At 51.8% G+C, this 22,200-nt stretch overlaps 2 protein-coding genes across 2 annotated transcripts; one reads left to right on the top strand and one right to left on the bottom strand.

The window, feature by feature from the left end:
• Nucleotides 6,346-21,878, top strand: FOSL2 (FOS like 2, AP-1 transcription factor subunit). The gene is made up of 4 exons (XM_021391404.1): nucleotides 6,346-6,730; nucleotides 11,255-11,509; nucleotides 14,690-14,797; nucleotides 16,268-21,878. Exons 1-4 carry the CDS (start codon nucleotides 6,632-6,634, stop codon nucleotides 16,775-16,777), a joined length of 972 nt encoding a protein of 323 aa, XP_021247079.1. The 5' UTR covers nucleotides 6,346-6,631; the 3' UTR covers nucleotides 16,778-21,878.
• LOC110396090 (serine/arginine-rich splicing factor 2-like) lies at nucleotides 6,737-11,248 on the bottom strand. Its single transcript, XM_021391405.1, has 2 exons — nucleotides 7,581-11,248; nucleotides 6,737-7,474 (listed from the first exon to the last, which is right to left on the bottom strand). Exons 1-2 carry the CDS (start codon nucleotides 7,986-7,988, stop codon nucleotides 7,331-7,333), a joined length of 552 nt encoding a protein of 183 aa, XP_021247080.1. The 5' UTR covers nucleotides 7,989-11,248; the 3' UTR covers nucleotides 6,737-7,330.

Genomic DNA, 22,200 nt, shown 5'->3' with positions numbered 1-22,200 from the left:
GCACAAGGGCAAAAGCTGTTAGAACTGGAGAGATTTTTTCTCCTTCTGTGAAAGAAGCTGCTGTCCTCACCAGCAGAAGGGCCAAGAAGAGCATCCCAGGGTGTGTCGCTGCATCGGGCACCCGCATGCCTGCAGCCTGGCTGTCTGGTGACAGGGACACTGCCTGTGTAGGGAGGTGGCAGTGAGCAAGTTTCCACTGGCTGTTGTATTTATTTACCTCCCCTGTGTGCTTTTTAGCCAGATGGGGAGGTCTGGTTTGCCAGCTTCCTCTCTCAGCTCTCTGTCTGTGCACTAACACATACTGCGTGTCCGGTGTGGTCAGCCTGCCTGTGGCTCACCTCACGGCTCTCTTCTCACAGAGTGGGTCCCTGGGCTTTGCCATACTGCTTTTTGCTGTGACAGAACATGGGGATCTGGCTTGGCAGCTTTGATCCTCGTGTCATCATTCCTTGCAGGGAACTCACTCTCCGAGCTGAGCATCACTACACCTCCAAGAGCTCTCCAAAACTGTTGAACAAGGCAGAAAAGGGCAAACCTGATGCTCAGAGCTCTGCTTGCTTTCTGTCCAGCCTTCACTCAGGAAAAATCCCCACTAAAATCAATAACTTGTTTCCCTGGGTAGGAAATACTGAAATCTGACTCATGGGATTTTATACCACACTTTCAGATGCCTCTGCATGCTGAAGGGCAGCATCTCATGCCCAACTATCTGCCCTTTGAAGCAACCTGAAGAAGGAGCGTGAGGGTTTCTTAGAACATTAAAAGTAGTAGTGAAAGTCACAGGGCTTTTTTTCCTTTATACAATTGAAGCTGAATATGAGCAATAAACCTCCTGATTTCTCTGGGGGAGGAGATGTGACGTCTTGAGGTAAACCACACATCCCGTAACTACCACTGTGTCATTTGTAAGAGCTGCCTCTCCACAGAAGTGGCAGAACTGCTTTTCAGCAAAAGTCACTAAATTTTCAAGGGGGAACGATTCCAGTCAGAGAAAGACCGGGCAGCAGAAAGGAAGAAAATTCAACCACAATAAAGCAGCCATTGAACCTGAAAGGAAAAAGACGTCAGCAGCCCAGGCAGGGGCTCTCCTTTTCCTGGTACCTAGTGTACTATAATTATGTGGAAAGAAGCCGTGGGTTGGACTATTACTTACATGCTAAATTTTGTAAACCAGAGCCATGACGTCAAGAAGGAAGAGCCCCCTTCTCTCCAGGGCTTGTTGGGACCTGGGAATTTGGGACGGTACCTCAGAGAGTGTCATGTGATGTCCCAGCTCACCTATACTCTTACGTGGTGCTTCTCATGCGACGGGAGCTGGGGCAGTGCCAAAGTTTGGGTGATGCTGGGCAAGGGCACTGCATCCCCTTGGAGGGATCCTCCTCCGGAGCAGGGGTGTGCTCCCAGGGAAGGATGAAGTGGGTAGACAGAGGCCTTCAGCTGCTAGGAGAGGGAGGAAGTGCAGGAGGACACGGTCAGAAAGGGTCTAGGTGCTGTGGGAGCAGAGCTCCAGCACAGCCACTTTGCTGGGAGAGACCTACCTGGAACTGAAAACCCAGGGGAAGTATAACATGAAGCTCCCAAGCTGCTCAGAGACCCATGGAGGAGAGCCGAAGGGAAAGCTGGCACCATGAGCTGCAGGTAAAGACTGAGGGAGCCTTGCTGTAGAGTCTGCACCCGGTGGAGTCTGGGGTGAGCAATGTGTCTGGTGGAAGCACCAAATTCCTCTGAAGTGCAAGGCCCCTCAGTGGGTATGGGAAGGAAGGGCCAGAGCCAGCAGGATGGAAATGGCAGCCTGGAGCACCCTGAGAAGAAGCCATGGCCCAGATGTGGAGCTGCTCCAGGCCTCCTCATCCAACCGTGGGTGTGAGGTGGCTGACTAGAGCCCAGTGCAGGGACAGACACCGGCAGAGCTTCTCAAGTCCTCGCTAGGTCGTGCTCCACCCTTCATCTGTTTAAATAAACATTAGCAGAAGAGCGAGGTGGCCAAGGAATGACTATAGGCAAGGTCTGAGGTGTGCATCTGGTCTCTCTCCAAGTCTGTGACCAAAATAGAAGGCTAAATATATCTGCAGTTGAGGACTGAGGTGTGCTGTCCAAATTAAATAAGGTTATACAGCCCGGGAATGGCATGGGGAGTGCTGGGTTAGGCCTCACACTCACTGACAGGTCTGTGCTGAGGCAGCACCTATGGCTGCATTTTGGAGCTGTTGTGGCAGCATCTCCCTAATTCTCCCTTCAGCAGTATGAATTTTGGCCCCTCGCTCTCCCTTCTGACAACCATTCTTTAAGCAAACCGGGGGGAAAATGAAAACAATTGTTCATCTTGATGCAAACCTCATTCTTCTCACTATCCTCCTGGTAGAGAAGCGCAATGACCGTCCTTCAGGTCTAAAGACCAGGAGGAACGTCTTTTGGGCATCCCAGCACTGACTGCCATCTCCTGGTACTGGAGGCAAAGCCCACCTCTGCCCACACTCCACAGAGGGTTTGAAAGCACCTTTCAGTACTTAAGGACCCCTAGGAGCTGGCAGGACTGCCGTGGCTGGCACCAGGGCCCTTCTACACCTTCTGGAGCAGTGGCCGCCAAGCCCTCTTGCAGCAGAGTGTCCTCACGGCCGGCCAAGTCACCAGCAGCGCCCACTGTGTTGATGTGCGTTCTCCCAGGCTCCCCGGCACGCGGGGATGTTAGGTGGCTGAACCTACTCGTGTTGTTTTAAGGGTTCTGGCAAACATTCAAGAACAAAAGCTAAGACAGCCAGTTCTTGTTTGTGGGCACGTCCATACATTTCAATGTGGCAAACCTTGTGATTTAGCAAGTGAGAGCCTTCTGCCCCAGGGCTGTTAAAAGCTTTTTTATTATTATTATTCAAAAATAAAAAATAAAAGAAAACAAACCTGTCAAGACTTCCAAGAAAACACAAGTAGGACTCGGACCAGATTTCTGAATATGCCCACACGTGGGGAAAACTGCAGGCTGAGAGCCTGGTCCTTTGAAAGCTGCTGGGGGCTTTTCGTTTGCTTTTTGACATATTTGTGCTTATGAAGAAAGGAAGAAAGACTGCCAGAGGCTTTTGCTGCCATCGTGAATAACGTTTTGTTCTGATACCATTTCATGCTTTTCTCCCAAAGGTGAGTACCGCGCTGTCTGAAGTGGAACACGTTGGCTCATAGGATACCGCTCATCAGTGGAAAAGGACAGATTTAGAAAACCCATTCATAATACTTTCCACAGCGGCGGGCCATGGAGGTGCTGAGTGGCAGGGTGAGCCTGTGGGGCAGTGCACCCACCCGTCCTAGCACAGGGGAGGCAGCAGGGCCCCGCAGAGCTGCGGGGGTCATGGGCCCACTCACGTCATGAGTGGCAGTGTCCTTACGTGGCGGGAGAGCAACCTACCACTTCTCTGGGGTCCCAGGGCTGCTTGTCCTACGGAAAGCCCAGTGTCATTCTCCGGCACCCAGGCCATCTGCCTGTCCCCTTCCTGCAGCTGCCATGTCCTACTCCCTCCTCCCGTCCCTAGCATTGTGGTTGTTGCTTTTCCCAAACTGCACTGGTGTCGGTGATGGAGTGGGGACACTTCCATGGGGCTAGGCTGGGTATGGAGGTGCCCTCAGCTATTTATTCCTGTGCAGACAACAGCAGGGGACACCTCTTCGCTTGGACCTCATCACTCTTGCTGGCAGGGAGCCTGCCCCTGGAGACCTGGCTGTGCAGGTCAAACTGGGAACCATAGGTGAGAAAGACTGCATGGGTACCAGTCTCCTTATTCCACACACACGGTGATGTCAGCAGCGGAGATCTGTGGCACGCCACCCCGCTGCCACGCTGGTACCCAGAAAGCCACGGAGCAATCTTCCTCTTTGTTTTACAAATAGGTACAGCCTTTTGAAGCAGGATCGGTTGTAACATATTTATTGCAAGAATGAAAGACAAAAACCAGAAGTCTTTGCCAAGAGCAAGTGAAATGGGCATGCCTTTCAAACAGCTACCACAGGACCGATTACCTTTCCAAGTAATTAAACATTGTGAAAGGTTATTAACGTGCTGATAATAGACAGCTTTGCAAACTGCCAGCACAGCACGATCTAGCAGACGGCGCTCGGCAGAGAGCTGGAGCCCTCACTCCCGGGGGGCTTGGCAGAGCCCCAGCACCCAGAGAGCTGCATGTAGCTCAGCCAGGCTGCACTGGACGCAGCCACCCCAGACCCACATCTGAACGGTGGCAGAGCTCTCCCTTGCTGGCAGAGGAGCAGGGAAAGGTGGTCTCTGGGCATCCTCCCAGCGCTCCCCCAGGCAAAGCAGCAGGTGTCTGCCAAAGCCCGGGCCTGCCCATGCAGGTTACCAACTATTGTTTCTCTTCAAACCAACTTGCATCTGCAAACAACGTCTCCCACTGTGAATCCTCTGGTATTTTAGCATGTGTTATTAAACCCACTTGGAAAGTGGGCTGAGCTGTAGGGTGGGTTTGTGGCAACCGAGCAGACAGGGATGCATGTGGAGATGCAGGTAGGGATGCAAGTAGGGGTGCAGGATGCAGGAAGGGATGCAAGTGGGGATGCAGGATGCAGGCAGAGGTGCAGGATGCAGGCAGGATGCAGCAGGGGATGGGGGATGCAGGCAGGGGTGCAAGCAGGATGCATGTGGAGATGCAGGCAGGGATGTGGGATGCAGGCAGGAATGCAGGACACGGGGAGGATGCAGGCAGGAATGCAGGCAGGATGCAGGCAGGAATGCAGGATGCAGGCACGACAGAGGCAGGCATGTAGGATGCAGGACATGGGCAGGATGTAGGATGGAAGGAGGATGTAGGCAGGATGCAGGCAGCACAGAGCCAGCGCCTTCAGTGAGTGCTGCGGCTGCCGGGCCAAGGAGGAGTTGAGGGAAAGGAAGAGGCAACAAGAGCATTTTGTCTGGATCAACTCCTGGGCAGGGGGAAGGTGCGTGGGTAAACAGTGGTGCCACAGACTCCAGCATGGAGCTGCCGGACAGGGACAGCCCTTGTCCAGAGCAGCCACCTCCTGGTCATCCTCTCAGACCACAGACGTAACAGCTCTGCTCTCCGTATTTCCATACATAGCAGCGAGGAGAAGAAGGCGACGGAAAAAGCGCGGGTTGTGGTGGAAAGATGGAATAACATCCTGGGCGAGAGCATCCTCGGAACTCTCATTGCTGCCTGGCATCAGACACGCTCAGGATGTTTGGCTGTGCTCGGTGTTATTGGTGTCACGCTCCGCATTGCTTTAAAATAACTTCAGCTGCCTTTGCGCGTGGGTCGGGTGCACCCCGAGCTTCCAGGTCACCCCCTGCTCCCCGGAACGCCGGGAGGTCACTATGGGACGTGCTTACAATGGGGCATCTGAGGAATACCGCGCAGTGACAGTCTCCACCTCCCGTCCCAGAGCGCGTGGCGGGGTTACCGCTGCCGGAGTGTCATCAGAGCTACAGCAAACGGGGGAGCTCGCATGTTCCCACCGTCACTCTCACGGAGGGCCCTGGGGCCGCTCTCCGTTCGCCCGGGGTTGGGGCAGGGACGGGCTGGGCACGGGACAAGCCCTCGCTTGTTCCGTTGGGTGCGGGGAGCGCCGTTGCACAACGGAATTCATTTTTTACATTTTTCAGGGGATGGTGCGCGGCGGCGGCGGCGGCGGAACCCGCGGGTTGCCGAGAGCGCGGTGCCGGTGGGCCCGCGGCGTTGGAGGGCGCTGCCCCTTTAAATCGCGGCGGCGCGGAGCAGGGAATCCCTCTCGCAGCGCGTCATCCGCGGCAAGGAAACCCGCGCTGGCGTAGTGCGACGCAAATGCCCATTTTTGGCAACGTGCGACAGTGGACGGCACCAAGAGGCTCCGGCTGGGCGGGGGGATGAGGGGGGGGTAGGATTAACGGGAACCTACCGGCGACCAGCGGGCGTGAGCCGGGGGCGAGCGAGGGGAGAACGTGGGACTCGCGGGCCGCCGGCGGCGGCTCGGAGCGGCGCGGAGCTGGGGCGGAGCGCGGGGAGCGCCGCCCGCTGCTCGTCCCCACCCGCGGGGACAGGTGGGCGGTTCCGGGCCGGGGGGGGCGGGGCGGCAGCGCCGCGGGTTTGACGTGTGCGGGTGCACATGGTGCGGCGGCGGCGGCGGCGCGGGGCCGGATAAACGGCGCGTGGGGCCGGGCGCTGCCAGTGCCCTGAGTCACGGCGGGCACTGCGCGGAGCGGCGCGGCTCTGAGTCACCGCGCGCGGGAGCGGCGCTTTTAGCGAGAGGCGTTCGGGGGCGGGAGCCGCTCCGCCCGCAGCCCCAGGGCCGGGGCCGCGCCGCCGGCGGGGCGAGTTCGGGCGGCGCGGAGCGAGAGGACGCAGCGCACGGGGCTGCGCCCGCCTGAGCACCGCTCGGCGCCCGGCAGCGCTCCGCCGCCCGGCAGCGCTCCGCCGCCCGCTTCCTCCGTAGTTTTCTTTTGTTGTTGTCGGCTTTCCGCCTTTTTTTTTTTCTTTTTTTTCCCCACTTCTTCTCCCGCTGCGGACTCTTCCTCGGCTGCGGGAGGCGCGAGGCAGAGCCCGAGAGGTCGGCACGGAGCAGGGGGCGGGGAGACGGCGAGGGAGCGGCGGCCGCGGCGCGGGAAGGCGGGGACGCGGCTCCCCCGGGCCGGCCTCGGACCATGTACCAGGACTACCCCGGGAGCTTCGACACCTCCTCCAGAGGCAGCAGCGGCTCCCCGGGACATCCCGAGCCCTACTCCGCCGGCGCAGCCCAGCAGGTAGGGCCGCCTCTGCCCCGTCTCGTCCGGGCGGGGTGGGCGCGGTGGACGCGACTCCGCGGGCGTGAGCGCAGCCGGAGCCGCGCGATCGCATCCCCGCGGTGGGGACCCGCGTGAGCGCGGGGTGGGACCGCGCTCGGAGCTCCCGGCGGGGCAGCGCCCCTCGGCAGCGCGGCGGTCCGGACCTTTCCCCTTCCCTCTGCCGGGCGGCTCTCCGAGCGGTCCCGCAGCGCTCCGGGCCGTCTCCCTACGGAGCACGCGCGTGGACCGACTCTTATCCCCGCGGCTCCCGAGCGCTCTCTCTCCCCGCTCTGCTGCCCCGGCCCCAGACTCCGGCTCCGGGCGGTGCGGGGCTGCATGCGTTTCCGTCGGGGCCGCTCCGGTCGGCGGCTGCGGGGCTCGGGCGGTGAGCGGGACGGCGGCGACGGGAGCGGCTTCCTTGAAGCCTGGCCCAAAGGACGCGCCCGTCTTCCCATTTTCTTAAGAAAACGTTCAAAAATAGGTTCTTTGCCCATATAGCCCCAATCTACCACTTCGGTGGAAGGCGTTACACAACCGGGGCAGTTATACAAACCGAGGTTATTTCATAACTTGTTTACATCAGCCCGCCTCTCCCCACTCTTTGGCTTTTTCAGAGTTGCGCTCCCCCCTTTCTCCCAGAATTATTCTTTCTCGGGTGGGTCTGTGCGAACGAGCTGGCGGCGGGAGCGCCTTGCTGCCTCCCATCGAGAAGCCATAGGATCGCTATAAAGGGGAAAAAAAAAAAAAAGAAAAGGAAAAGAAAAAGTCCGGTCTTAAACTTTGCCAACCGTACCAGCCCGTGACATTCCTCACATTAAAGAAGTTTTACCAGAAATGACGCCGCGGTTCCCGGCCGCCTCCGAACGCATCCCGCGGGTGCCCTCTGCGGGCCGCGCCGCGCCGAGCGCGGACAGCTCCGTGTCCGGGAGCGAGATCCGGCCCTCCGCCGTGACAGCCGCCGAATGCGGGCCCTCCGCTCCCTCCTCCAGCACGTGCCCCGCGCTCGGCACTCGCTCCCGGAGCTGGGGGCTCTCCGGCCGTGCCCAGAGCTCGGGCTGGCCTGGGGGCCGATAGCTCTGCGTTTCTCTCCTTTTCCCTCATGTGCTCTGCTGGTGCCCGTCCTCTTGTGTGTGCCACAGTGCAGCCCGGTCCCTAAGGTCGTTGACGTGGGCTCTGTACGGGACTTGGCCAGAGCAAAAGGGTTTTCTCGCAGAACAGAGGCGATATCTCGAGGCATCTTTCCCTTGGTCCCTGCAGATGTTGTAGATTAGGATCACACGCGAACGCTGCCTTCCCCCAGGAATGGGGCTGTTCTGCTGATTCCGGGCTGGGCAGATCTGCTGGGCTTTATCGCCACAGAAAATATGCATTGCAGAAATTTTTTCTTCAGCGTTTCTTTTTTTTTTCCCAAAGCAAGGGAAGACGCACCAGTCACATGCTTGAGTGGAAACTGTGTTCTCTGAGCCAAAACTTTGATGCTTTTTAATTATTTTTCCCATACAGCACAGCACTGGAACATTTTTTCTTTCAAGTTGCGTGCTGTGCTCTATTCCCCATCGCTGCCTTGCCATGTGGTACGCGCAGACCTTAATGGGAATAATTTGTGCGCTCTCAGACTGGGCGACTTCCCTCCGATATCCCAGCACTGTGTCCAATTCTCCAAGGAGACGTTCGGTGCACGACAACCGTTGGGGCCTTTTATTTGTTACAGGATTTGGCCCTGTGCTCTGTATTGGGTAACCAAGTGTTAGTTAAGACCCTCTGGGTGGATTTTTTGGGGGGTATTTTGGTGTGTTTTCCTTCTCCCTCAGTTACCGAGCGGGGCATGCCCCTCAGCGCATTGCTCCCAGCAGGGCCGGGGCCTCCTCGGAGCCGCTCTGGAGAGGCAGAGCCAGGGCTGGGCTCAGCTCTTTGCACTCCTAACAACAGGCCTCCTCCTCACTCCTTGTTCTGCTTGTGTAATGACACCTGTGTCCGCGTGTCGCTTGGGTCGGGTGGAGAGCAGCGGCGGAGTGCGTGCTGTGCGTGCGGCCCCGCGGTTTGGCTGTCGCCCAGCCTGTCCTGGTAGATAAGGAGAGCTGAGAGCCGGTGGAGGGGTGCGCCTGGGAGCAGCAGCAGTGTGTGAGGAGGTGGGCAGGCACACGGGCATGGCTGTGGTGTGGTGTCTTGGCGGGAAGGCTTGGCCATGCAGGCAAGGCCTGGCTGTGTGGGAAGCGCAGCACAGGGAAAATCCAGCAGCAGCCCTGGTGCCCATATCTAAAGGTTCAGCAGTGTGCCCCCTGCTTAGTTATCTGGGGAAAATACCACTTCTGGAGAGTACAGAATGCGGTTTTGGGGGAATTTTTAAGATACTTTGAGGAATGAAAAAGGAAGCCGGTGGCAGCAGTGGAGCATGGCACAGACAGGCTGCAGCCAGCATGGCCTCATTCCCTGGCCTGAAAGCAAGCAGAGGGAGGTGGCTGAGCTGAGCACCCCCCTTTGCTGTCCAGGAAGCCCATGCTAGGGGGTGCAGAAACCCCCTGGGTGAAATAAAGGGGTGTTTGCCGGTGGATTCTATGATATTCATATGACAACAGTCACTCGATTAGTAACTTGGGGCTGACTTGTGTCAGATGTTTGTATCTTACATGGCTGATTTGGTGTTGGGTCTGGCTCTCCTGGGCTCCTTTGCATAGCAAAGCACCAAAAAATCTCAGTATGTTGTGCAGCTGTAGGTTCTAGCATCCCTATAAAGAAGGCAGGATGCTTCCTTCTCTGCTGTTTGGGGGCAGGAAGGCTGGTGGCATGGGTGGGTAAAGATTGTGGAGGAAAGCACTCGTGGAACTGGCAGCAGAACTTGCATCTCTTGATGCTAGCACCTGTGGTTTAAGTTGTCTTGCTCTTCATCCCTGCTGCGAGGTTCAGATCTCTTCATAATTGTCTGATGGCTGTGGAATCACTGAGCTGTCTTCTTGTGGGCTGCGTGGTCACAGCCTGCACTGGGCAGAGTATAAAGAAGGGGATTTTCACCAGTGAATTCCTCTGAGGTGTTTACAGTGCTCAGCTCTGGGCCTCCATAGGCAGAGCTCATGAGGATGGCATTTACTGATGCTCAGGGTGCACTGAGGTTGCGTCAGGCTCCAGCTGCAGGTGAATTTCAGAGGTTCTAGTGGGGGTTCTGCCAAGTCTCAGTGCCATCCTGTCAGCATTGTTCCCCCACTCCCTTCACTAGATGTACTCCTGCCTTCTCTTGTCCTTTCTTGTTAGATTTAGGGCTATCCAAAGCTGTAAAGTGGCATTTATCTTCATTCAAACTGGATCTTCTGGTCTGCAGGCTTTGGCAGCTGGGTGTCTTCTGGATAAAACTGGCCCAAAGTGCTGTTGCTATCAGAATGTGGAACACTGTTTGCAGTAGCCTTGCTTTAACAAAGCATTTGGGCACAGTGCTCAACTAGGCACACCCTGAAAAGGAAATCTGTGAAGTGCTCTCCCTTATCTAGGACACTTACCTGGGCTGAGGTCAGGCTGATGCAAGGGCTTTCGTGTCCCTGAGAGGCTGCTGTGCTGACCTGAGAGTGGGTGTTTTTCACAGGACCATTTCAGTGCTGCAAACTGCGGGTCCTATGAGCCCCAGCCCTCCGCAGTGGGTGCGGAGGCAGCTGGAGCAAGGCGTGCCTGTCTGTAAGGCCCAGTCTCACCATTGAAAGTCTCCTGATGGGAGCTCTTCATAGACAAAAGCGTTCCTCCTCCCCTGCTTCCCCCTCCGGGGACAAGCAATTGTTTTCCTGGCAGTTTAGTGCCAGCATATTATCCAGATGGATTTACCTCTGTCTGAAACAAGGTGTACGCGAATTTTTGAGATCATTACCTACTGCCTTGGTTTTTACTGCTGCCTTGTTTTGTCTAGACAGTGCAGAGAGCTGCAGGGAACTTGTCCGATCTCAAACCTAAGAACTATTTTATAGGCTGCTATTAAAATACATATCCCTGCACGTAACCATCCTGGGGCTGGGCTTCTCACACTGTGTGCGGCAAGCACAGAGCCTCTGAGCAAGAGGTGAGCTGCTGCTCTAGCCATACCCAGTTTCAAGTAGACCAAGCCAGGATTTCAGGGGAATCCTTTGGTAGGAGGCTTTGCTCTGTTTAGTAATGGCACTTCAGAGCCCAAGTTTCTCTTCCTTTTCTTTGGATTGACAGATAAGTGTTTTTCTAGAAACTCCTTAATTCCCCTTTTGCCCTATGCTGGAAGGAGCAGTGGGGATGCTGAGGAGGTGGGGAACAAGGATGGGGCTGGGTGAGGGCATGGCTGCTGTGAGAGGAAGCTCACAAGCCAAATGCCTGGCACAGGGCAGACCTGGGTGCTGCAGGGACTGGCAGTGCTGTGTTTGCTTCAGACACTGCTCTGGTCCTTGCTGGTGCCACTCCTGGGGTCTTGGCTGGCTTCTGAGGATGTGCCATGTTCTGCTTTCACTGACGGTTTCTTCTTCTCTCTCCCTCTCTTCTCTCCCTGCCCTTTCCTCCTAGAAATTTCGAGTAGATATGCCAGGATCCGGCAGCGCTTTTATCCCTACAATCAACGCCATCACAACCAGCCAAGACCTGCAGTGGATGGTGCAGCCCACCGTCATCACCTCCATGTCCAGCCCGTACTCTCGCTCGCACCCCTACAGCCACCCACTGCCCCCACTGTCCTCGGTGGCTGGACACACGGCCCTTCAGCGACCGGGTGTGATCAAAACCATTGGCACCACAGTGGGACGGAGACGAAGGGATGAGCAGGTAACCATGGGGGGAGGATGATGCAAGGCACTCAATGGCATGTGTATGGATTTCCCTCTGCACGGAGAGTCTCTTGCTGTCCTCTCACAGCGTCACCCAGCCCCATGGGGGACATGGGGACAGCAGAGGTCTGTCCCACGCTCTGTACATGCACTGGTGTTTCTCAGCATGATGCATGGTGTGAGCTGGACTGTGGTTTTCTTGCTGCTTCCTCCGTGTGTGGCACGATTCAGCCGATCTCCATCACAGGCCTTGTGACACCAGGCCATGTTGTGGCTGAGTTTCAGGAGCAGGTGAAACTCTCAAGTTGAGCCTTGGGTTTCGCTCTGAGTGTCTCTGCTGCTCCAGGCAGAAGGAAACCCCTGAGCAACCAGAGCTTCACATAGGTAATTCACAAAACTGATGCTCAGATTACATCATCTGGTGTTTTCTGTTGGCTCTGTGACCACCTGCGCTGCTCCAGTCTCACTTTGGGTGATACCACAAGTGCCAGCCAGTGTCATGCAGGGAGGAAGAGCTTCCCAGCACACTTCCAATCTCACAAAGAACCTTCGGGATGTCTAGGATCTACACCCACCTCCACACCCTGACCGATTCGCAGCAGCAAAATGGGTATCCTCCAGGTGCTGCCGTCCTGGTGGCATTCTCATAATGGGGTGGGGTAGACTATCTGGTCCCACTTCTGCACATGCCTTTGTAAAGCCAGTCTGAAATATCTGAATCTCCACAAATTGCTCTCAAGCAGCAGTTCTGTGGGTTGCCACAGAGAAATGTAACAGGATGCGCTGTGTGCCCTCAGTGTATGAGCACATTGCTGCGTGAGGCCTGTTCCCAATAAGATGCAGCAGCCCTGCTATACTTCCACATCATCTGTTTGGATTTGCACTCCAATTATCTTCTGCAGTGTGGACCTAAAGGACCCAGTATGGACCTGAAGGGCTCACTGCAGGCCTGTGTGTGCTGGGCAGGATATGCCTGAGCCCTGTGGGGCTGGCTGAGATGCCATCCCTTCAGCCAGGCCCAGCCACTTCCCATCCCAGTACACAGGGCTGGTGTCCAATCCTGGGGGAAACTCTCACGAGAACCAGGGGAATAATTAGCAGCGACTAATTTGTTTGACAAATGCTGCCTCTGTGTTCACAAATTGGCCGTGAAGAGATCACCATATTCTCTGGTTTATGTGTTGTTCAGAGTTATTTGCAGAAGGATGCCTGCCAAGCAGTTCCTGGCCTGTGGCTTGTTTGCAGGCCATTCGCTATGGGTCATTCAGATCCAAGTCCCTTTGATTAGGCACGTGCTATGGCAGGACCCAGACTGCGTGCAGTCACTCTTTGGCTCAGGTTTCCACTGCTAGTGCTTGCCTTTTTGGAAAATGTTGTGTAACGTTGTAGGAAAAGAGCCTGTCTCGATGAATGGTTCTGCCAGTGACTGCATGCATGGGGCTTGGACAAGAGACAGCTACAGCTCGTGCGTGCAGCAGGGGCACCCAGAGTGCCAAAGCAAACTGCTTTTAAACAAATTCAGTGCAGCTTACAGAATATGCCATTTGAGACCTGTTATAATGTAAAGCAGGCTTAGATTCATCTCTTCAGCCCCATCTATGATATTTTTTTAAAAAGCGTAACTTCTGAGGTAGATAACTTACAAATAACTGAAGGCCCTGAGAAGACTCATTTTGGTACCAATGTCTTTCAGGGAGATCTATGCTCCTGAAAACCGCATACAGAGGCCTGGAGTCATCCCAGAGTTCGTGTGCATGTCTGATGCTTTGCCTTATGGATACTTGTGCACAAATACACTTTATCCTGCATACCTACAGGATGCAAATGGAGCAGTCAGAGCCATGCTGGGTGTGCCTGCTGGGGCTCCTTACAGGGATGAGAGGGTACTAAAACCCACAGGGGGAGGTGCCCCTGTACCAGAACAGAGCGCTGTCACCTGCTGATAGAGGAGCTCTTAGGCCCAACATCCTTGTCCCAGAGTCCCAGCCAGCAGCAGAATTGCCTCTGTCTCTAAGTATGTGCCCAGAGGCACGCTGCCTGCTGGTGAAATCGTTGCCACCGCACACAGGAGCCTGAAAAAAGCAGAACAGAGAGAGGGGAATGCCCAGTGGCTGAAGTAAACTCCCTGAAACTGTGGAGATCAAAATTAGGGAAATGAACTAAACCAAAACAAACCAGAGTGAGGTTAGAATAAAACTAATGCTAAAATGAAAAGGCAGTAGGAAAACAATCTTGTTTGCAGTTTTGACATCTCTGAAAATACTAAAATTGAAAGCTTTTATGAGAAGAGGGTTTTCTTTGTTGTTTTTTTTTTCCCCATCCTTTGCCAACAAGCACCCTGCAGAGTGCTCATCTTGGTTTTGGGCTCAGTCATGGCAATGCCTGCATAGGGTCATCCCTGGGCAGAGCAGGACGTGGTGTGGGTGCTCTGGTTGTCACTGCTGGGGTTTATAAGAGCTCATCTCAAATCCCCAAAGCTAGGCCTGACCTCACCAGATCCTGTGGGCTCCTGCTCGCTTCCTCTGGTGTCGCAAGAGTGTAACTCTATGGGTTTCTACGGAATTGCTCCTGACTTATATCAGTGAGGATGTAAGCTGGCCTCAGGAAGCCCTTGGTATCACTGGAGCCTTGCCTGTTGATGTGAAAAGCGGTCTGTTATCGCGTCATGTGCTTGAAAATGTGAGGTCAGATTTTGGGGTGGTATAAATAATTGTTGCTTCACAGACTTCGTGAGAGCTCTCCTGATCTGCCTCTCTCCCCCCACCCCATCCCCGACCTTCAAGTTAACAACTATTTTTGTGTGGGAAGCAGCAGATATTTTCTTTCAAGAAAGCGGCGCTTACAACATCATGCTCTGGTTTTGCTTAATGTACCACCCAAGTTGTGAAACAATCAGAGCATCTTTTATCTGTTTGGCCTTGTTGCAGATTCACTGTCCTCTTACACAATCTCCCCCCACTGCTCCCCACTCTGCCTTCTCCTCACCCTTCTGCTGAGACCTGGTGCTAGCAGAGATACTGGGTGCTTTCATCTTCTGCTGACATCAGTGGAGAGGGGGAGTGCTGAGCATCCTGCTGGATCAGGCCTTTTTTTCTTTGCGTTGCGGTTGAATCCTCACAAACTTCAAGGAATGCCTTGCTCAGATCTGATTGTGGGTTTTCTTGGCACTTGCCCACAGCTGTCGCCTGAGGAAGAAGAGAAGCGAAGGATCCGGAGAGAGAGGAACAAGCTGGCAGCTGCTAAATGTCGTAACAGGCGCCGAGAGCTAACAGAGAAACTCCAGGCGGTACGTGCTCTGCATGCATTTCTCCCTCCTTGTTGCCTGCCCTTTGGACCAGCTTGCAGGGTGTTGCTCTCTCTCTACCAATCTATCTGGGGAAGATGCTGCAAAATGCATGCTGCCTTCCCCTTCCAGGTCTGCCCAGTGGCATTGCTCCTGTGTCAGCAGTGGTGAGGGCTCAGCAGCCTAATTTCTTCTTGCGGGATGCCCAAAACATCCTAGGAGGTCTGTTCCCTTAGAGGCTGCTGACCAACATGCATCTCCCTACTCCAGGTCTCTTTCTGTAAGTGGAAATAAATATGCTGTGTGCTTCAGATGAAAGCTTTGAGGACGAAAGCACGCAAGGCTCTAGTATCATCTGAAAACAGGAGACAATGAGGCAATGTTATGTGTACTTCTCTAAGCTACATCCTTTAGACTAACCTGTCTCTGGCAGGTGTAACTGATTTTTCTACCCATAGGAAGCAATGCAAAGATGTATGGTTTGGTGCCATAGGGGAATAATTAAGCTAAAGAAGATAGGGCGGTGTGCTAGAACTGTGAGGTGGGTAAGGCACCGGCTGAAGAGGAAACAAGGATGGGTTGTGTTGACAGAGTCTGTAGAGATTCCTGCACTCCAAGAAGCAGCCTGGGCTTGGTTCTGTTTGAGCTTATTAAGAATCACAGCTGTGAAAGCACATCAGTGAAATGTGCTGCTGACTCAAATCTGGGAGGTATTCTCAGTGTAGGGGAAGCAGGACAGCCTATAGGAAGAATTTAAGGATTCTCATGACTAAACTAATATAAGTGAGAGGAGTACAAACTGGGAGGTCATATCCTGACAAATTGAGGGTGAATACTTATGCAGGCTCCTCACACGGGAAGATACTAATTGCTCACAGATTGACTGTGAGTCGTAAGTGTTATGTGATCGTGGGAAAGGTAAATGGATTAATCCCGGGATGCATCAAGGAATAATCCAGTGGAGATGAAAGTGTTAATCCTTTGCACAAGTCACAGGCAAGGCCCCATCTAGAGTATGAGATACAGAAAGAAAATGACAACAGTTGAGAGATAGCTTTATACTATCTACGTCTAGGAAATGAAAAGCATATGATTTAACCTTAACACAAAACTCAATGGTACAGGATCTGAGTCGTCTCTGCTAAGGTGTCTCTCATGTAGATAGCAAGGGAGAAGAGATATTTAAGCCACGGAACAAGACAAGAGTTGTAGAAACCGTCCATGAAATAACAAAGGTGGGGTGGGCTTATGAGAAGACTATATCCGTTAGATTGGTGAAGTTTGGAAATAGCCTCCAGGTAGACACAGGAAATGCAAAGTGCTGAACTAGCAAATACCTGGTGCTTGCTTGACTCATGAAGAGGCTGGGGTGTATCTGCCCACGCCAGCTGGGGGCTGGCCTTGATGGCCATGTTCTAGGTGAGGAGCAGTGCCAGAGCCTCAGATACTTATTGATTCCCTTTTTGTCTGCAGGAAACTGAGGTGCTGGAGGAGGAAAAGTCAGTGCTGCAAAAAGAGATTGCTGAGCTCCAGAAGGAGAAGGAGAAACTAGAGTTCATGCTGGTGGCTCACAGCCCTGTGTGTAAAATCAGCCCTGAGGAACGTCGGAGCCCACCAACCAGTAGCCTCCAGAGCGTTCGGACTGGAGCGAGTGGAGCAGTGGTGGTGAAGCAGGAGCCTGTGGAGGAAGAGATCCCATCTTCCTCTTTGGTCCTTGACAAAGCCCAGAGGTCTGTCATTAAGCCCATCAGCATTGCTGGAGGTTATTACGGGGAGGAGGCACTCAACACTCCCATCGTGGTGACCTCAACACCAGCCATCACTCCTGGTTCCTCCAACTTGGTGTTCACGTACCCCAGCGTCTTGGATCAGGAGTCTCCTCTCTCCCCGTCTGAGTCATGCTCCAAAGCTCACCGGAGGAGCAGCAGCAGTGGTGACCAGTCCTCGGATTCCTTGAACTCTCCCACCTTGCTGGCATTGTAATCCCCTTGAGGCCCCCCATTGCCAGTGTGTTACATCCCCCGCCCAGCTCCACGGGGAGACCCCTCCATGGGATTAGAGACAGGCACAGGATCGTTCAAGCACAAGGGCAGCAAGAACAAGAATGGGGAAATGCTGCAGCTCCAGGAAAGAGAGTGAGGACCAACGCCAGTTCCCTGAAGGCAGGAAATGGCAGGGGTGAGACTGATGCACCAGGACTGATTGGAGAGGGCAGTGTCTCCTCTGTAGGGTCTGCCGATGGAAACCTCGTCTCAGTGCCATGGTGGACTTGGGGAGCACTCCTGGCCAGGACTGAAGGCGAGCTGCAGACAGTTACTAGCCATCCCTTTCCTTTGTGAATTGATCTGATCGGTTATGCTCTGTGCTTAGATCTTTCTGGTTAGTTACCTTACAACTTCTTCTTTCCCCCCCTCTCTCTCTGCCTATCATTTCCAATGTTGTCGATCCTATGACATTTCATCCAGTTGCTCTGAACTCTAAATGCTTGTTAGGATCTTTCTTGGGACGGGCTGTGGGAAACACGTACGGCTGCCTAGCTGGGAAGGGGATGCCTGGGAGCTGGTGGGGGGGACCAAGAGGAGCTCAAGGGCTCAGTGGCAAGGGCAGAGCTCATACCTGTGACACAGACATGGTGAACGGAGAGAACAGGAGGCTCACGTAGAGGACTTTTTTTTTTCTTAACGAGTAGATGTATTTATCCCCTTGGGCTCCTCAAAAGCCAAGTTAGCATCTCAGGGCAAAAGTGGCATCAGAAAAGCTGCTGGGTTGGCACTTACCAGTGTCTTTGGCAGGATTTTAGCCACAGTTTGGTAATACCAGATCTGCTGCTGGACTTGTTTACTTCTCCTGGGCTGCCCATTCTCTTGGGAGTATTGCATCTTCCTTCCCATTAGGGCCCCTGACTCAGATGCTAATCTCTTCCTGTTAGTAAAATTGTCCCATCCCCTTGGCAATATTTGCAGAACATACTAACAAAAGAGGTAGCACTGTGTGCCTATAAATCTAGGATTGGTGAGCGGCAGCGGTTAGGAGGGTGAAGGGATCTTGTTGTGCCCTTGATGGCTTTCCTTGTGGGGAACTAGGCAGCACGCTTCCACACAGTTGATACTAGCTGGTGGAGTTTGCTCAGAGCTTCCCAGTTTCTGAGGCTGGAGGAAGGCAGGAGTCCAGCCTCCAGCACAGCACGGGTCTTCAGGTGCTCCTGACCAGGCAGTAGTGGTGTAGCTGAAATTCTAATAACATCTGGTGTGACTGACAAGTTGATATTGGACAAAAATCAGTTACCATTTTTTTGTACCTTGGTCTCTGGCCTCTGTTGCTTTTTTGTGTTTGCAGTGTAGTTGATCTGGTTTTGCTGGGGTTGACTGGCCTAAAGACCAAAAGCAAGTCAGAGGGCTCTTCCACCAGCGTTGGGTCTCTGTCTTCTCCAGCCTGTGGGCTTGGCTTTTAGTACTAAGTGCTTACAGAGGGCACAAGTGCTGATGTTTGCTACTGAGAACAGTAATGTGTGAAACCTGTTCCTGCTTGGAGCCAAGCTCAGTTCCTGTAGGTGTCAAGGCACTAATGAACCATAACCTTGGGTGCAAGAGGATAGCTCAGCTTGCCGGCTAAGCTGCTTAGGCGATATCTCTTCAGTCCAGCCTGTTGAAGCTGTGATGGCAGCTATTTATTGTGAGACTTTCTTCATTATCATTATTTTTAAATTGGCTGAAACTTGGGAATTTCTTGGTCAGGCTGGACCTGGAGAAATGCAAAATGCAATGACAGGGTCAGTGCTGTGGGATGCTGAGCTGCTGCAGCTCCTGCCAACTCCACTGGGAATTAATAGGGCCCAGTCTTGTGCAGCCAGACGTTTGCTCAGGTGGTCTGGATTCCCTCAAACTCTGCTCACTGCCTATTCCTTTAATCATTTCAAAGGGACACTATTTGGCTGTAAAGGTAAACTTTGTTGTTGTTTTGTTTTATCATTTTTATTATTATTTTAAACCCAGGTATTTGCAAGAGCTGCCAGCAATAGAAAGATGAGTGATCTTTTTCCTTTGTAAAACCAACTCAGTAACGCAGGTTTTTTCTTTGTTGCTTATACTAGTTATACTAGTGCTAGAGGTTTCAAATTGAGCTTTTACAACGACTGAAGTTGATAAAGGAATTCTTCTCCCCTTACATGAGCATCAAAACTTTTTTTTTTTAATAAAGTAGAGGCTTTCTGAAAAAAATCCTTAGGTGTGGCCTTCCCTGCGCTTGATCCCCACATCTGCCAGCTTGCAAACACCATCCCAGCAACCAGAGATGTTTGTTTTCACATTTGACACAGTCCTCTGTGATAGCCCCAGATTGGTCTCTACAAGTTACCTGAGTGGGTTTTTTTTTATTTGTTTTTCCCCAGATGGACAGTTCTCATGCTCGACAGGAAGGTTTTAAATTCAGGGTCTCACCACTCATCCATACCTGCTCCCCATCCCCACGGGAGGGGCACACACTCCAAGGAAGTCTGTGATTCCTATCTTTGCTTTTGCTCACTGAATTGTTGTCAGAAGGAGCTGCAGCTGGCCCTTTCCCACTGCATGTTGACTTGTCATTGATCTTCTCAGAGGTGGGACAGGAACATTTGCTTTTCTGTCCTGTGATACCGGTGGGGAGTGATTTGAAACTGCCCAGAAAAGAGAATCATTTTCTGCTACTTGAAGGAGTCCTGAATACCTTGTGCCTGCCTGTTCTCTCCCTCAAACCTCTTAGAGGATATCTGTGTTGGGATCGCTGGTCTTCTGCCTTTTGTATTTAGTGGATCAGCATTACCTTTGTTTAGTTGCTGGCAGACAGGTACAGCTTGAACTCTCCTGCTGTTTTGGTCTGGCCCTGCGTACTTCTTAACAGGTTTACTGGTGTGCTTTTGGGAATTGAGCGTCTTCCCCACTCTGCAAATGGTATTTTCCTTGAGTACCTTCCCCAGTGATTCCTAACTGTACAGTGTCTCCACGTTCTTCTGCATGTACTGGGGATGTGGGGTCAGTTTCTGAGCAAAAGTTGTTGAAGTTGGTAGAAAAAGGCCCCGGGAATTTCAACTTGTATTGAAGTGACCCCCTAGTGACTTGCCCAATGAAGCATCCAGTAACATCTGAAATTAATCAGTGCCCAACTGGGAGTGTCAGTAGCAGCTGCTTTAAGGAGACACTCAGCTTCCAGGCGCTGTTCACCATTCCAGTTTTGCCCTCGTTCTTCCTTCCTCCCTCCCTGGTTGTGGCACTGCCTTCATCCATTCCTTTCTCATAGGTGTGGAGGTGGGGTTAGTCTCAAACTGCTTGTGGTGTGATGGTATTTGGGACCAACCTGCTGGGGACAGTAGCTCTCTGTTGTGTTTTTATAATTATTATTTAAATGATCTCTTTAGTTCATCTGAACCTTTAATTTTGCTGCTTACTGTATGTAGGATCCACCTGGCCTTTATCCTAAATGAAAAGAAAACAAAAACAAACCTAAGACACCCCTCTCCTCCCTGGTATCTTATTATTTATTGGCAGGCAGCCGTTCTGTGCCTGCTCCAGCAAATCTGCCCGCCATTAATTTAACATCCTCCCAACTCGCATTCCTGGTGTTTGGTTGTTGCTTTTCTGCTTTTTTTTGTTGTTGATTTTTTTTTTCATTCCAAAAAAGACTTCTGAAATGTAAGAAATCTTATTGTTATGACACTTGTAAGTTCATTAGGAAGGCCAAGTCAAACATTTTAAGAGGTGGGGGGAACAATCTACGTTTTATTTCTTATTTATTTATCATGTTTACATCTTTTTTTCTTGTTCAAGACTTGGTTATAATAAAGAAAGCATTAAAATATTCCAATTTTCTTTTTTTGGGCTTTTTTTTTATTCTTTAAATAAAAGATTCTGGGTTTTGCTGTCTGTATAAAATGTAAAAAAAAAAAAAAAAAAAAGATGTTTCTAAAGATGCATTATCATTCCTCTGTGAACAGTAGGTGGAGTTAAGGAGAAATCTCAGAATACAAGATAATAATAAAGTTCCATCCTGTTTTACTTAATTGTTCCCCTCCTATCCTGTATGATTAAAGGGTTATTCCACTTTCTTGTTTGTGGCTACTTGATATTAAAACCATATTAAAATGTGTAGAAAATAAGTATCCGATTGTTTTTGCTCAGTGAGAGGATAAAATGTTGTATATATCTTGATATACTGTGTAGTTCAAAGTAACATCAATAAGGGATAGTGCATCTTTATTAGAGCGATAAGTTACTAGTGTCACTGAAGTCTGCTTTAAGATCCTCAGATATAAAAAGGCCCTGATTCTGGTTCCATTTTCCTGTGGAAATGGAAAGCATCAGTAGCATTTCGCTGCTGCAGAGTGGGTGTCAGAGATGGAATTGAGCCTCAGCGATTAATATGCGACCATGAGGATTGTTGAAGGTTTGGGGGCACCATCATCTTTTTTTCCTCAAAAGTTTTATCTCATGGTTTTTCTTTTTTATTTTTTTTTCTTCTTTTTTTTGTCTGCAGTGAAATAGTTTCTGCCAAGGAGGTTCTTAAAGGTGACTACTGAATTGGGACCCTTCTTTGCTCGTTGTGATCTTGGTATCATTCTTGCAGTCCTGGAGAATCTCACCTCTGAGGTGTTCTCTCTGGTGTTGTCTCTTCTCTGTTCTTGTTACTTTACTGTAATACAGGCCTACAGTATTTGCACTAAAACAAAAAGCTTGTTAGAGAAAGCTTGCTGCTATGGAAGAAAGAACATATTAAAATGGTTTTGCTCTTACAATTTTAACTGAGTAGCATTTTATAGAATAAAATCGATTTAGACTGAAAAGAAAAATGACTTTTCTTTTCTCCTCTGCACTCCCTCCCCCATCCTCCTTTCTTTCCTTCCTGTTACTTGGTGTGATGGTTCCCCCCCTTCTCCTTCGGTGCTCAGTTGTAATGATTGGCTGTATTGTTGACTATGCTGCTGAGAGTTATGACACTTGTAAATCTTGTTTTAATGACATTGTGGACACTTTTGTATAGCAAGAGCTAACTGGAGTTCTTCTCTCTCTGTTAATTGAAGTCATTAAAAAGCTCCCTTTGCCATGAACAATTAAAAGCTCGCATGTTCCTTCGATATGAACAAATGGGTACAGCATTGCCAGGTGCCCAGCTGCAGTAGGTTTCAGTGCTTCTTTCATTAGAGCAGCTGCAATCTAGACAGCTGTTAGTGGCAACAATGGTAAATGGGGCAGAGGCTAGCAGAGCAGACCACCTGGGCTAAAAGGCAAATAATGCATTAATCCTTTCTTCTTTGCTTCAAAAAGAAAGGGACAGAGCTAGAAAATGCATGCTGAGGTGACCTTATTATTTTATTTTTTTTAATCCACTGCTTCAGCCATAAAGACTCAAAGCTTCTGCTCTGAAAGCTTGGGGTGGGG

This window comes from Numida meleagris, chromosome 3 (genome assembly GCF_002078875.1).
Source record: "Numida meleagris isolate 19003 breed g44 Domestic line chromosome 3, NumMel1.0, whole genome shotgun sequence".
In the NCBI taxonomy this organism is placed as follows: Eukaryota; Metazoa; Chordata; class Aves; order Galliformes; family Numididae; genus Numida; species Numida meleagris.
Note: the sequence above shows the minus strand (reverse complement) of the source record. Positions and strands in the feature narration are given on the sequence as shown.

Excerpts from the sequence above, each read along its gene's own strand:
- LOC110396090 (XM_021391405.1), bottom strand. The coding sequence starts at position 7,988 with ATGCCTCGAGATATCGCCTCTGTTCTGCGAGAAAACCCTTTTGCTCTG. Across the intron at positions 7,475-7,580 it reads GAACCGCGGCGTCATTTCTG|CGATCCTATGGCTTCTCGAT; the intron begins GTAAAACTTCTT and ends TCCCCTTTATAG.
- FOSL2 (XM_021391404.1), top strand. The coding sequence starts at position 6,632 with ATGTACCAGGACTACCCCGGGAGCTTCGACACCTCCTCCAGAGGCAGC. Across the intron at positions 6,731-11,254 it reads CCGCCGGCGCAGCCCAGCAG|AAATTTCGAGTAGATATGCC; the intron begins GTAGGGCCGCCT and ends CTTTCCTCCTAG. Across the intron at positions 14,798-16,267 it reads TAACAGAGAAACTCCAGGCG|GAAACTGAGGTGCTGGAGGA; the intron begins GTACGTGCTCTG and ends TTTTGTCTGCAG.